The sequence below is a fragment of the Nycticebus coucang genome, chromosome 19, assembly GCF_027406575.1.
Source record: "Nycticebus coucang isolate mNycCou1 chromosome 19, mNycCou1.pri, whole genome shotgun sequence".
Classification (NCBI taxonomy): Eukaryota; Metazoa; Chordata; class Mammalia; order Primates; family Lorisidae; genus Nycticebus; species Nycticebus coucang.
The window spans coordinates 61,640,259-61,656,134 of record NC_069798.1 but is presented as its reverse complement, the minus strand read 5'-3'; the positions used below and the strand labels follow the sequence as shown (position 1 = coordinate 61,656,134).

General features: G+C 34.8%; 1 protein-coding gene across 3 annotated transcripts in view; it reads left to right on the top strand.

The window, feature by feature from the left end:
• The window catches only part of CDH19 (cadherin 19), a 76,284-nt gene extending 65,965 nt beyond the window's left edge, over nucleotides 1-10,319 (top strand). For 2 of the 3 annotated variants that reach the window (XM_053571560.1, XM_053571559.1), the window contains 3 exons: nucleotides 1,557-1,674; nucleotides 4,108-4,359; nucleotides 8,493-10,319. In XM_053571560.1, the coding sequence (XP_053427535.1) occupies nucleotides 1,557-1,674; nucleotides 4,108-4,359; nucleotides 8,493-8,983 (861 nt within the window). In that variant the 3' untranslated portion in view covers nucleotides 8,984-10,319. Of the gene's footprint in view, nucleotides 1-1,556; nucleotides 1,675-4,107; nucleotides 4,360-8,492 lie in introns of those variants that run through there. The other variant, XM_053571561.1, reaches the window with a different exon arrangement.
• Nucleotides 10,320-15,876: the final 5,557 nt, after the last annotated feature.

Genomic DNA, 15,876 nt, shown 5'->3' with positions numbered 1-15,876 from the left:
AAAAAAAAAAAAAAAAAACACATTTAGTCAGATGCTTGTATTTAATAGAACATCAAATAGTAAAATAAAATATTTCTTGTCAGAAACTAATAATTGCCTGTGCCAACAAGAGAAATATGAATTTTATACAACGTTATTGATATTCCTTCAAAATGTGCATATAATAAGATTACCAGCAATGTTCAGGATGCCATTCTATGGAATTCTGAACCAAAGAATGTTTTCATGAGGAACAAATAACAGACATGTACTGTTCACGCAACAATCTCTCTGACAAGCTAAGATGTGGAATCTTAAAAATAAATTCTAAAAGGTCAATATAAGCATCTTTATTTTTCTAGGTTGCAACTGTTACTAATGGCAAAGCCAGGATTCAGAATGTCAGATTTCCAAGCCCCTGCCCTTCATCTAGCCTATAGAAATCACATGATATTCCAAAATCAAAGCCTTACTCTAATACCCACGTTTATTATTATAAGTACAAATTGAATAAAATTGTTTTATTAGATTATTTAATTAACACCAAATGATTTTGATTTAATTAGGAATGTAGTATGAGAAAAAAAGAAACAAATTAATGTAGAGAAATAATGTACAAATTGTATTAATTCCATAAAGCTTTTTATGCCTTTGGAAAGATAATCTGTTTTTTAAAGTACAATATAAATCTAGGTCTGTCATCTTGCATCTGAGGATATTTTTGTTTGACATTTTGTTAAAAGCACTTTAATTCTAGAAACTCCAAACAATAACTTCTATAATCAATTTACTTTAATTTCCAGAATTAATCACAATCTCACTATGTGATCTTGACAGCGTATCTCCTTTCTGACAATAATGAACTACTTGAGTGACACATTCATGTCTTGAAAGAAAACAGTTAATTGATGAACAGACAAGTGATTTGATCATATCTGCAGTACTCCACTGTTTTATGATCTGAGATGCAGAGAGAAATGTATTTGATGTGGAACACTTTTCCTATAATCTTTATGAGTCAAAGGGAAATGATGTACACTGTTTCTAAGCTTTAAATGCATTATATCCTCGAATCAATTAAAAATCTTATTACTGTAGCAAATACTTTAGTAACCCAATAATTCTACCACAGTTTTGCTCTCAGTATAAGCAGAAAATATATAACTTTAGCAAATCATAATATCTGGCATCCAGATAAAGAAGGAAGAAGAAAAAGGATAAAAAAGGATAAAAAAGAAGGATTAAAAAAGCTGGGTAGTGAGGGAGGGAGAAGTCTTGACATGTAGCAGCAAGGCTTTGAGAATTCCTAACAAAACTAAGCTTACAAAATCCACCTGATTACCAACAAGAATTTACCATATATATAATATTACAACTCTTTTTTGAAAAAAGTGAGACAATATATTTTTAGCTTTAGAAAGTGTTTTAAATATTTGCCACCCCTTTGAGTTATTCTAAACAATGTCCCTAATAATTTGGGTAAAGCAATTTCCAACAAAGCTATACTCATAACAGCAATGATTTTGTTCCAGAATCCAAAAACAACAACTAAAATCTGTCTCTATTTATTTTTCTAGGCAATTCAGAACATCAGTGCAGTAGACAGAGATGAATCTATGGAAGATCACCATTTTTACTTTAATCTATCAGTAGACGACACAAATAACTCAAGTTTTACAATCAAAGATAATCAAGGTAATATCTATCATTCACTTGCAAAGATCGTTGACCTGTTCTTTGTGAATCATGTTTGATTTTATGGAATTTATGGCATTTTAGTGGCATACAATGAAATGTATACTGGTTTTGTAACAAGATAATATTAAGAAATAGTAAAGGGTTGATAATAAAATATAAAAAAACATTTATTTTTGTAGAAATAAATAAATGTCAACTCTCTCTCTCACCTCTTAGATCTTCTTGGTAAATAAAATCACATGGGTTATATAGACCTCAAGAACTTGATAGAGAATTGACTTAAAAGAGAGGATTTGGCAAAAGTCATAAGTAAGCATGCATTTTAAAACAATGTATTGATTTTCATTTTACTGCTATTCTCACGAGAGGAAATAAAACCCAAAGAAAAGTTCCAAAAATACCTGCTCTATTCCTGCCTGCATTTCTTTAAACTAGAGGCTCTTTGTAAAGCCCTCAGTGGCTGGAAGCCCTGGTCAAGTCTGAATGACCCTGCAAACAGAATGGCAGTTCTGACACTATGCTTCCTTTCATGAGTTCATATAATTCAAATTTCAATCTATGTCTAAGGGAGAAAATGATAAGTACTTAATTTACAGTCACAGTAGTTTGATTGATGCAAAGATACTACTTGGGATGATTAATTAGGAGCTATTAATAGATGTGATTGATTTAAGAACGTTACTAATACTTTTCCTTTTATACTAAATGATTTTATTGATCTATGGATAAAGTGTTCTGTTGAATTTTGTGTTGAAAGACAGAATATTCCCCCCCCACCATGTAAATGCAGATTAACTTTATACAGGGCCATTCTGTTGCTTCATTTGTTTCAAGTTAAGAGATTTTTTTGGTCACAATATCATGTTCAATTTTAATTTTACTTTATACCTCAAGGATATGAAACACTGCAAAAAAAGACACTCAAGTATCTGTAACCAAATACCTCCAACTGTCCTAACACAACTGAGGTTAAGCTTCAGTCCTGGGATCTTCTGTGGGAAAGTAATACGATGTTTTTTGCCCATTTTGCTCTTGTCAAATTTCCCTGGGGAAGGGAACTCAAATATACTTAGGATAAAAAAATACAAATACCAATATTAAAAAGCACTATCTTAGATTTGTTACTATTATTATAAAATAAATTTGAGGGAAATCAGTTTATTGAAACATAAAAGGTTGACTTGGTTTAATGTTTGCAATTACAAGTAATTTAATAAAATACATATTCAAAAAAAGTCAACTCTCTCTCTCACCTTGTAGATCTTCCTGGTAAATAAAATCACATGGGCTTTAGAGATCTCAAGAGCTTGATAGAGACTTGGCTTAAAAGAGATGATTTGGCAAAAGTCATAAGTAAGCATGCATTTTAAAACTATTTTTATTTGATTTTTACTGCTATTGTCTCTAAAGTTTGTAAGATGGCTACAGAAAATATTTTGGAGGAAATCAATCCTAAAAAAAAAAAAAAAAAATGCAAAACTGCAGTGCCAAGGCACAAGTTGCACTGAAAGAAGTCAGTTGGAATGTTTTGGGATTTAGAGAAGATTAATTCTATATGTTGAAGTATATATTGTCATTTTTTGAATGTCCTCTCCAGATGAATGAATCAGTATAACTATAATTTAATGTTTTTCTGAATTATAGATTATTTTGTCTCATTAGAAAATGTATTGAGGGTGGCGCCTGTTGCTCAATGGTTAGGGCACCGGCCTCACCTACTGAGGGTGGTGGGTTCGAACCCAGCCCCAGCCAAACTGCAACAAAAAATATCCAGGCATTGTGGCGGGTGCCTATAGTCCCAGCTACTCAGAAGGCTGAGGCAAGAGAATCACCTAAGCCCAGGAGTTGGAGGTTGTTGTGAGCTGAGACGCCACGGCTCTCCACCAAGAGCAACAAAGTGAAACTCTGTCTCTAAAAAAAAAAAAAAAAAAAAATTGAGATCACATGCTGTGTTAGGTAACTTTGAAAATTGTATGTATTTCCAATATTTGTAAAAAAATTAGCTCCAGGTATTAGAATATCCAGTTTCTTGTGTAATTAACCCCAATGAAACTAGCTCTATTGGTATAAATGTAATGTTAGTAGTCCCTATAAATATTGATAATCTGATTAAAAATCTGTGTTTTTTTTTTTCTGTGTTACACATATATCCTTCCTTTCTTTGTCAAAGACATTTGGAATTCATTGAAATAGTTCAATAATAACATAAATAATGAAAGAATTCAAATAGCAATTTAAATGATCATATTATTCAATATCAATTCCATATTTAATTATATTAAGTAATAATAATTAGATTGTTTATTAGAAATTTCCTTTTCTTTTTGTCTGAGCTTATTTTATCATATCTCTACTACTGTCTCTAGAATATATGAGGTGACTTTCTTTAAAATTGTTGAAAAAAATTCCACGCATGGATTTTTGTTTCAGATAATACAGCTACAATTTTGACTAACAGGACAGGTTTCAGCCTGCAGGAAGAGCCCGTCTTCTATGTATCCATCTTAATTGCTGACAATGGAAGTCCATCACTTACAAGTACAAACACTCTTACCATATACATCTGTGACTGTGACGAAAATGGGGACACACAGCTATGCAGGAATAAGGAACTTATGCTTTTCATGGGAATCAAGACAGAAGTTATAATTGCTATTCTTATCTGCATTATGGCAATATTTGGTAAGTAGTGAGGAAGTGAACATATACTCATTTATTTAAAATAACATAATATATAAAATAGTTAATCCTATTATAGCAAAACAGTGTGGGTTTTTTTGTGTGCCCTTATTGTTCCTCTGAATATAATATAATTCTTATATCAAATAGAGTATATGAAAAATAGAATGGATAAACATGCGTTTCAAGCTGCAAATCGATGATCCTTCAGTAGTATGAGTAACTTCACGTACAGAATGAGTTTGGTGTGTGCCTCTCTTTACCCATGTGTCAACACATACGCATTTCAAAAGATACAAGACGTGTACAGCTTAGTAATAACATGATGAGCTTCTTTTGAGAGCTCATTATACTCCAAGAGATAGTCTTCAGTGTTCTTACGCATTATGCAATTTGATCTTCACAATAACCTTATAAAGTAACATGTACTTTGTGTAAATTAAAAATCCTTTGGGTGGTGCCTGTGGCTCAAGGAGTAGGGTGCGGGCCCCATATGCCAGAGGTGGTGGGTTTGAACCTGGCCCCGGCCAAAAACTGCAACAACAACAACAACAAATAAATAAATAAAAATGAAAGAAAAAAAACCTTTAAAAACTCAAAGAATTACATGCTTTGCCAAGGGTCATGCGGCTAGAAAACTATGGGCTGAGATGACGTAGCCACCATATGCTGCTCTGCTTTAACCGAATAGAACCCCACGAGGGAAACACACAGAGATACCCAGAGCAGTATGTTCTGCTTTCTTAGCAATCTTTAAGAATGCGTTATTATCAACTATACTTGACACTAAGTTGTACAATAGTATTCTTAAACTTATACCTAATATCTAACTTAAACTGTGTGTTCTTTGAACATCTCTGCATCCATCTGGTCCCCTAGTTCTGCTACTACCATTTACCCTTCAACGTGTGTGTCTGAGGTGGGTTTTTTTAGATTGACACGTAGGTGAACTCCTGCATACTCCTCCTCTGCTTGGCTTATTTCCTTTAGCATATTGTGGTCTGGGTGCATCGATGTTGTTGCAAATGACAGGATTTCCTTCTCTTTAAGGCTAAATAGCATTGCACAGACACTTATGCTGTCAGGTGGATGCTGTTTGGCTACGGTGAACAATGCTGTATTGAACATGGGAGGGAGGAACTCCAGCTTACTAATTAATTTTTTTTTTTTTTTTGCCCGGGGCTGGGTTTGAACCCACCACCTCCGGTATATGGGGCTGGCCCTTACTCCTTTGAGCCACAGGCGCCCCTCCCTAATTCCATTTTTAAGTATGTGAGGTGATGCACATATGAATTGAATTGATGTAATCACTGCACAATGTATATACATAATCAAAGCATCAAATTATTCACCATAAATATAAAATTATTATTTTTCAATGAAACAATACCAATAATTTTATTAAAAATCTTTCTGTGAATAAAAATACCAGTAAATGTTAGGATCCAGGAGTAAACAAGAAAGTCAAAATCTCAGTAAAACAGCTTCCTGTGTTTTTCCTTGTTTGCTTGCTATTGTTGCTTTTATTATTATTTTCATAGGTGATGAGATGAGACATCTCATCATTCCACAGACAAGACAGCTGAACTCCACAGTGTCTTTATCAGGCTTTTAAGGTTACAAATGATTCATCTAGTATAAATTTTTCACTTTTTCACCACCTACATATATAATCTAAACCATGCTTTTGCTTACCTAGTAAGTTCACACCAAAAGCCAACACAATATATTGACTACCAAGAGCAATTGTATCAGCCACCAGATTCCAAACGGACTTGCTTTCAGGACTTGCTTTGCCTCCACTTTCCTCATCTTTCTCAAAGCTTAAAAAAACATTGATTCCTCTTTTGCCAATTAACATTCCCATTCTTTTGGATCACACTTTAAAGTTTCGAGTATTTTTAATGGTCTTTGACCATAATATTCAGAGCTATGTAGCCAGATACCAGAAGCAAAAAGCAGTAATCACAGTACCATTCATATGCAGAGGACATGTAGACCTAAAGCAAGCTCTGAACACCCACACATACATTTGGGGTGGCCTCACAGTTGTAGGGTTAGTTACACTTAGCTGTGTGAATATGGATTAGCCACTAGCAGTAATTTCCTTTGAAAGCTATTGGAATATTATTTATTGGACCCTTTTTATTTCAGCCGGAGAGATGCATATGAATAGGTGGACATAAAGTTTTTGTGCAATTTACTGTGTTAAACTATTTTTAATTACATGTGAACTTTACAGCCACCCTGTATATGAGTTTTAAAGTTCAATACCTGGATTCAAACATGGTGACCTTATTTATTTCAAGAGTGCCCTATTTCAAGTGTTTAAACTCTAAGTTTTATATAAAATATTATTAATATACATCTAATATAACTATTTTTGATATTTATAACATTACTTCATGTCTGTTAAGAGTAGCTACATAAGTTCCTAGTTTGATCAAGGGTTGGTTAACCTTCACACACACACGTACACACTCACACACACAAAAAGACACATATAGTTTTATTTTATATCAAAAAGAAGTGTTATGTAATTTTCCTGTCTCTACATGATGCTGAAATTATCTCATGTCATAAATATCAATTCTAGACAAACTAGCATTATGATTCACATACCTGATAATTTGATTATTTTATATCACAGAGCATAAGGTTGGAACCAACTTTCTGCTTTAGGCTGTTTTGTTCAATTTTATTTTATTTATAGTGGACACACAGTAATTGTCCACGTTGCAGGGTCCCAATGTGATGTTTGAGTGGATATGCACATTATGTAATGATCAGATCAGGGGGCCTGACATACCCATCACTTTTAAACATTTATTCTCTTTTCATGGTGATAAAGTTCAAAATACTTTTATAGCTATTTTAAAACATATCATAAACTATTATTATTTATGGTCACCCTAGATTTAATATTACCCCAGAATTTATTCCTCCTGCTGAAGTGTAACTTTGTCCCTACTGGCCAAAACTCCCCAACCCTCCCCAGGCTCTGTAATCACTAGTCTGCTGTACATTTCTAAAATATCAACTACTTTAGATTCCACATATAAGTGAGACCATTCAGTGCTTCTGTTTCTATGCCTGGCTTACTCATTTAACCCAATGTCCTCCAGGTTCATCCGTGTTCCCACAAATGACAGGATCAAACTCTGCTTTGTAGAGCAGCATTCCACTGTCTGTCTTACCAGGCTGTGTCTTTATGGGAATGTGATATGACATGTTTTTGCTTCCCTTTCCTCAACTTTTATAGGATATGATGATGTGTGTGTTTCATCAGAAGAAAAAAAATAGATAAAAAGGTATAGCTTTGAGAAGGGTTCCTGACATATACTTTGTCGTCAAGAAGTATTAACTCAGAAAATAATTCTGCTGCAGAATTTGGCCTGGGTGAAGAGTATCAAACTCTTCCATTGTTCTGAACCTGAACAGTATGGGTGATGGGTTACCCAGGGTGACAAAGGGATTCCGATCAGAAAATGTCCCATTATCTACTTTGTTCTATTTCTATATTTCAGACAGAAAGTAAATCTTTAAGTTAAAATTGATTACCACCAAAACCAGTTCACTGAATTTTTCTTTTTTTTTGAAATTATTATTTTTTATGAAGTCTTTTGTACATAGATCATAAATACATTTATGCCAATTTCAGTGTGTTGATTATTTGTACAAATTGGAGTGCTTATATCATACTCATCAGTATAGCTTTCACCTTTTACCCAATTATAGTACTACCGTGAAACCAGTTTATAATAACTGACACTTGCACATGAAAAATGAAACACAACTTTCGCCTAGGATGAAGGAGGGAAGAGGAGGGAGAGGGCTAGGAGGGGTGGGAGGGATGGTAGGGGATAGTAGGGGATGGGAGGAGGACCACAACTAGGGAGCACATTGCAATCCCTGAATTTTTTTAGTGTGACTCCTCTAAGTCCTCAGCCAGAAAGGTTGTGAGACCTCCTTCTGTCATTGTGCCCGTCTTTTCGTAAGTCTGCCACGACCCACGTGCCTTGCCTCATCGTCATAACATAGAAGCTTCTGTCTTGAGCCTGCAGCCGAGCGAGGGCTGCGATGTTGCTAAGATTCTTTACGCATTCATTCATATTCTGATACGCTTTTTCTGTCAGGGTTCATTTTCTTCGTCTTGTGTCTAACACAACGAAAAAAGCAGACTCTGTTTCCCGAGAAGAGTGAAGATTTCAGGGAGAATATATTCAGATACGATGATGAAGGTGGTGGAGAGGCGGACACGGAAGCCTTCGACATTGCGGAGCTGAGGAGTCGCGCGGTGCAGCGGAGCCCCAGGCCGCGGCGCGGCCCCCGGGCGGAGGTCCGGAGCCTGCGCAGACAGTCGCTGCAGCTGGGCCCCGACAGCGCCCTCTTCAGGAAGTTCATCCTGGAGAAGCTGGAGGAAGCCAACGCCGATCCATGCGCGCCGCCCTTTGACTCCCTGCAGACCTACGCATTTGAGGGAACCGGGTCCTTAGCGGGATCCCTGAGCTCCTTGGGGTCAGCAGTCTCTGACCAGGATGAAAACTATGATTACCTTCAAGAGCTGGGACCGCGCTTCAAAAGATTAGCGTGCATGTTTGGCTCCACGATGCAGTCAAATAATTAGGGCTTTTCACCCTTACAAGGTAAAACATGATGACACATATCTGGGCCCTGTTGTCATCTCTGGGTAAAGAATTGTGTGTTTTGCTTCTCTGAAGGGGAAGCAACGCCTAATTAGTTTATAAAGTTTTCTGATTTCCTTGGAGTCAATACCCCTTGATTGTTTCAAGTTGTACACGCGTTGTCAATGAACAAGGATGTGGGAAGAGTTGTCACCAGTGGACTGTCAGGTGCCAGCGCAAATCCACTCCAACTCACTACCCAAAGATGCCTGTAGCATTTTTCAGTATCATCTAATGAAAATTCTCAACATTTCTGAATGGCTAATGTGATAAAAGCACTGAATTAGGCCGTCTTAGCTTATTTTATTTATACTTCCTCTTTTTTGTTGCTTTTACTTTTAGAAAGTGAGAGTAAAATGGTTATGTTTCTTAAGTTCCTGATACTATAGAGAGACAAACTTTAAGACTTAGGAGAAACTGGTTGATTACACGAAAGTTTAAAAACATTCCTTTGTGTGATAAGCAGCTTTCTAAGATTCCGTGATTCATTCTAGTCTGCTGTCTAAAATCTTTGCCAAGACCACACTTTACAACTGATTTCCAATTTAGACAGATACTTGTATTAATTAACCAGAGTTACAGAGTATATAAATTTGTATTTTTGAATATTATAGCTAGATTATTTTCATATGAAATGTAAAACATTTTTATCTTGTCAAAATGCAATGGCAAAATTTATGTCAATATTTACTCATAATTAAATTTAAACTTTATGAAACTGGCAGAAAGTGTGAAAAAAATTAAGTGAATTTTTATTTCTGCTACAAATTATTTAGATAAATTAAAGGAATGTTTATTCCAATTCCAATTATTCAGCTGAGGGTTGTGATCAGCTGCACTGCCTCTTACCATACACAGAATAAAAAGCACAATACATTCGTCCACATTGCCTTTTTTTTTTAAGAGCTTAGAATATGACTGATCCTTCAGTGTATCATTTCTTTATTACTGAATATAAAATTAGGTGCAATAGTTACTTTTATTTTACCCTTCTGAACAAAATAAATGCTAAGCTGTTGGAGAGAAAGCTTTGTGGTAACATTTGATAGTAATATAATAAAACACTTTTATATTAATCAACCTTTTAAGAATGATCCTTGTTATTATATCCAAATCAAGGTGCACTTCAAAATTTATAGTTTGAACAAAGAGAAAGTAGTGATTAAAAAGATCTTAAGATTGGTTTATATGATCAGTTTTTTTTGTTGTTGTTGTTGTTTTTTAAAGCTGGGACTGGGTTTGAACCCACCACCTCCAGTATATGGGGCAGGCGCCCTACTCCTTGAGCCACAGGCACCAGCCTCATATGATCATTTTTTACTAATGACATGGGACCAAGCTAAAGCCAATTGGCTATATATGCTTCAATCAAATATTTTGAGCAGTTTTAAACTACAGAGTAGTTGAATGGTTTTTTCCTCTGTACTTGGAAGCTTAAACATCTAGTTCTTCATCAATATGAGCCAGGCACTATTGCATTGATGACATAAATAGTGTTGCTTTCCCAAACCCCGACAAAGTCAGAATTGGAATACAGCAATTTAGGAAGATATTATAAGTAGATGAAAGGACATAAAATATGGTAAATCCTATGCTCTAATATCATTACTAAGTTGTAAAGGAGTAAAAATACTAAACAAAAGAAAATGAAAAACGATAAAACCTTGCAAATACAATAGCAATGAGCATTTTGAGGGAAAATTTATATTTATTTAATATTGGCATAAAAGATGAAGGAGAAGAGTGAGGACAAATTTCCCAAATTATTCCATGAAGTATTATTCTCTGTATTTATTAAAATTTATTAAAATACAGAGAGTGCTATGTAATCTTGGTTGAATAACTGTGTAGTATGGTGAACAGCAGATGAAGTAAGCCATGGGGACTAGATTAGAAAAAAGAAATGGGGCTTTCTGGGGATTACAGTAAAATCTGTGGATGGATGAAAGCTTCAGAAACAGGTACAAAGGAATAAACAACTTATAAAAATGAACATTGATGCAGTACAAGTACCAATCATTTTAATATTTGTGTCCAGTGACACATAGCAGATGTGTTAAATAGATTTGGATTTAGTTAATTATAAGACTGCCCATCATAGAATATATAGGAAAAGCACATACAGGATTGTATATCTATTTGCTGGTCTTAAAATGGGTCCTTTTAACCATATCAAAAAAAATTGTCTGATTCTAGTACAGAAGTTGCAATTTCCTAGAAAGTATACTTCGTAACATATCAATAGTTATTCCATCTTCTTTCCAGTCATAAGGATGGTTGCAAGAACAGAGCTGTCTCCTAAACTAAGGGCATTACATCAAGAATTTTTTGTAAATTTCAATAAAGTCTAAATGAATGCAGGTAATGATGAAAATAGCACAGTTTCACATTATTACCCACAGTACTTAAACGTTCCCTTCATTGCCTCATGGATTTATATGTGAGCCATAAATGACTAATGGTAGAAATAAGAAAATATTGAAAGTCTATTACTATGTGTAAGAATCAGAAAATATCTCTAAAGGTAGTTCACTCAGCATATGGCTTGAGCTGCACAGATCTGTATTTGAATTAGGTCTCTTTCCTTTAAATAACTGAATGAACTTTGCCAAACTTCCTAATCTTTTTGGACTTCAGTTTAAAATTAGGTCCAATCTACCTATTTCACATAGTTGTTGTGAAGTGTGAGTAATACAATATGAGGCAAGCAGCACAAATCATACCTAATAAAGCATAACTTCTCAGTGACTGACCGCATCCTACGACAGCTGATGCTAGAACACATAGATGTATATTTTTTCCAGCACTGAGTCATCCCACCAGCTTCAGTGCACATTCGAAAGATAAATCAACTTCCTGCCTTGACCCATAGACTGTGTATTTCCCTGCACCTACTCATTTCTGTAGTTTCTCCTCCGTCCATTGTCCACCTGAGTCACTAAAACAACCCCCTCAATCCATCTGTATGTGTGATCACTTACCATCCAATTCTTGGGGGTTTTGCTTTGCCTTGTTTTTTTAATCAAATCACGCATCCACCTGGTATTATTGTTGTCTTGTTTCTTTCTTAGAATGTGACCCTTAGTGAGTAAAAAAAGTCAGTCTTATTCCTTTATTATTGTCTAATTTCTAGCACAAAGCAAATGACGAATAAATACTTCCTCAACAATGTAATAATGAATTCAATTTATTTTACTCAATCATGCGTAGAAGTCCTATTGGTTGATATTGAATATTAATGTGGAATTAATGTATTTTTAAAAATAGGTTAACACTGAATAGTTACTGGATCCAGTAAAGATTTTTCAAAAACGTTCTAGAAATTATATAAGTTTAGCATTTTAACCTGTTTGAATTCATTGATCTTATTCAGGTATAGGGAAAAAAGTTTGATGATGTTACACTATTCAGTCAAAACAAGTCCTTTGATGAGTAAATGCCCATGAAGTGTGAGGAATATGAATATGTGCCTTGCCTGAGAACCTTACTTCACTTACCATTTATAGTACAACTCGGTAACAAGTGTATTGTATCTTTCCCGGGGTTCTCATATATGTTCCATAACAACAATAGATAGAAAATACAGAAGATGTCAAAAAATGTGTACACATTTTAAGGAAGGAAAAACTGCATTAAAATTGTAATACTGAATTCACAGTTGATTTCTGCAATTACAAGAGATAATTATTTATTTTTACCTCTCTTAACAATATACAGGACAACAAATGTTATCAAAATCTTATTCCTTTCTTAAAAAGTGTGCACTTTTCTTGGTACCCTCTGTACGTGAAAGGCAAAGAACCTAGAGAGATAGATGGAAGAAAGGAACATGTGACTTTATACATATTCTAATATGTGTGTCTGTCTGTCAATCTACATAGACATTGTGATTTCCTAGAAGAGGAGAGACTCATCTCAATCGCAAAAACAGTTCCTTTGGGAGCGGTTAGAATTTCTTGCTGCCCTTTTTCCCTAAAGGCTCCGAAGGTCCCTGGACGATCTGCCTGAAATATCTGGGAGAGGGAAATGTAGCTCCTGCCCTGGGCAAGTGCAGCTCCTGGCCTGGGCAAATGCAGCTTCTGTCCTGGGCAAGTGCAGCTCCTGGCCTGGGCAAATGCAGCTCCTGGCCTTTGACAGGGGGAAGGTACATGAGTTTCCCACAGGTTGAGTGACTGTAGCTGTAGAAATTTCGTACAAGTCGTGCTGGGAGGGAGCATAAACCAGTCATCTAAAGAATCGGTCCCATTGGTCAAGAAACAACATGGATCGTAAGTCCTGGAGATTTGGCTCTGAATACTCCACCTCTGTACCTTAGGAGGGAGGTCCAGGCTTCAAATGCCATTGTCACTGAGGGCACTAGCCATGAAATTCTGCCGGTACCAGCATGCTTACCGGGGCCCTTCTCTCTCCTCTCTCCTTTTCTTTTGACATCCCAGAGAACCAGACACAGGAGATTGATTGAGACAGGGTAAGAGATAGATCTGACGTTGGCTGTGAGGTTAAGGCTAGTAAATGGAAAAAGGATTTTGTTGTTAATGTTTGAGAGTGACCAGAAACTGCAGAAACGGTCTGACATTTGGCCAGGCATCAGAAAGATCAGTGCAATTATGTCTAAAATCAAATAAAATGAGTTATTTACCTGATAATTACCTTCAAGTTACAAACTAATAAAAAAGCTGAGTACATTAACATGTTAAATCAATTTTAGCATTTCCTATAGTTCAAATAATAATTTAAAATTCAATTTTCTAATATAAACCTTAAGCAAAATACATAAAAGTAAATATAAATTATAATATCCTTAAAACATTGGAACATATTAGTAGTTTACACTGGTTTATTTCATCAACTTCCTTTGTATTTATCATTTTAATATTAAAATCTGTTCTGTCCTGTTCACTTTATGCTGTTTGATGTATTTCAGCTAAAAAAAAAAAAGCTGGTAGTGAAAACTATAATATTTTTATGATTTTATAGAGGTACAAATCCATGAAACGTTTATATGATTTTATCTATAAAAGGGAATGGAGATGATGTATTATATTCACATGTGGTAATGTTAAACATTTCCATAATTTTGCTTCATTTGTATGCTAGGGAGAGCCAATGGCACATGAAGTTCATTTTCATTATTCTTCAGTTGCTGATGTTCTTTGCTGCACAACCTTGGGCAAGTTATTTAAAACCACCTCTCTTGGTACCTTCATCTGTGCAATGGGGGTATTAGGAATACATAAGTCATAGGTCTGCTGTAGGAATTAACTGTAATAACATAAAAATAATATATATCAGTGCCAAATGTATAGCAAATGACATTTTCCTTTTGTTATTATTATTAAAGTCATGAGAATCATTATTTTATTAATTTTACCTTTAGAAAGATTCATAGACATATCCCCTTACTCAAGTACTAGAATTAGTATGGACTTGAAGAAAAGAGAAGGAAATGAATTAATTCAGGATAATAATTAGCTTCCTGGTACTTGCGGCCTCCTCACCTTGACTCTCCTAGGGTATTTTCTATTACCAAAGGAAAAAATTAATTGCTCAAGTTATACATTATGTATGAGGTGTTCTGATATGGAAAGTCTTTCCTCTATGTTATTTATTTTGGGGACAAAAACCTGCAAAGTTATGTACTAACCAACTTTACGTGGTGAGGTTTTCTAAGGATAGATATTTTAACAGAAAACCTGTCAAAAAGAAAAAGTTAGTTTATTTTGCTCATTGTAGAACTAATGGAGAAAATAAATTATTTCTACATTATATTAGAACTACATAGAAAAAAATAAAGAAACTTGCTCATGGCTTCAGAAGAAAGCATTTCAAATATGTTGTTACTATTTAACATCTGACATCATAGTTGTAATTTTCTATTAAGAAATGAAAACTAAAATGACCAGCAGATTGTTCTCATCACCTCCGACAATATGAAATGGAACACTTCACCCATGATCACCTATGTCTGCTTTCCCCTGCTCTTCCACTTTTAAAAAATAAAAATTAAGGTCAGATTGCCATATGTTCTGTGATGAGCAAGCTTTTAACATCCCTCCTTCTCATGTCTGAGCCAATTGTGGAGCACAAGCAAGTTCTAGGCAATTGTCCAGCTAAAACCGACACCATAGTTTTCAGAAACTTCTTTCCTATTCAGAATGACCTCTATGTTATTCTGGAAGCTTCTCCTGTAGAGCTAATTATTTATTTTTAACTCTGTTAATGATTTATACATATTAACACTTGACATATTCAATTTTTATGAAGAGGATTTCACCAGTAATTTGAAAATTGTTTAGATGTTACTTATTATAAAATGAAATTAGAAGTTGATACATCATTCAGTATATTTATTCACAGTAACTTACACACTATTAAACTATATGACCCAATAATACAGTTTTGGGGGGACAATAGCACAAATCTCTCTCTTTATAAAATATTAGCTACACCCACGATACTTTATTTTCTTTACATAAAAATCAGAAAAGAAAATTAGTAACAAAGAACACACTAGGAAAGTGTACAAAATATGAAAATTCTAAGATTTCCTTAAACCCGTGTTCTCTTATCCCGAATATTTTGTGCTGGTAGTGTTTACTATACTAGTAGCATCTACTGGGCAGCTCCAATTTGATTGCTATGTAATTAACCCTGGACAGAACTTAAATAACTGTGCTCTGGCTGAAAAATAATGGTGAAAAACACTTGGAAGGGGGCAGTGCCTGTGGCTCAAAGGAGTAGGGCACCAGCCCCATGTACTGGAGATGGTGGGTTCACACCCAACCCCGGCCAAAAAAAAAAAAAAGTAAGAAAGAAAAAAGAAAAACACTTGGAA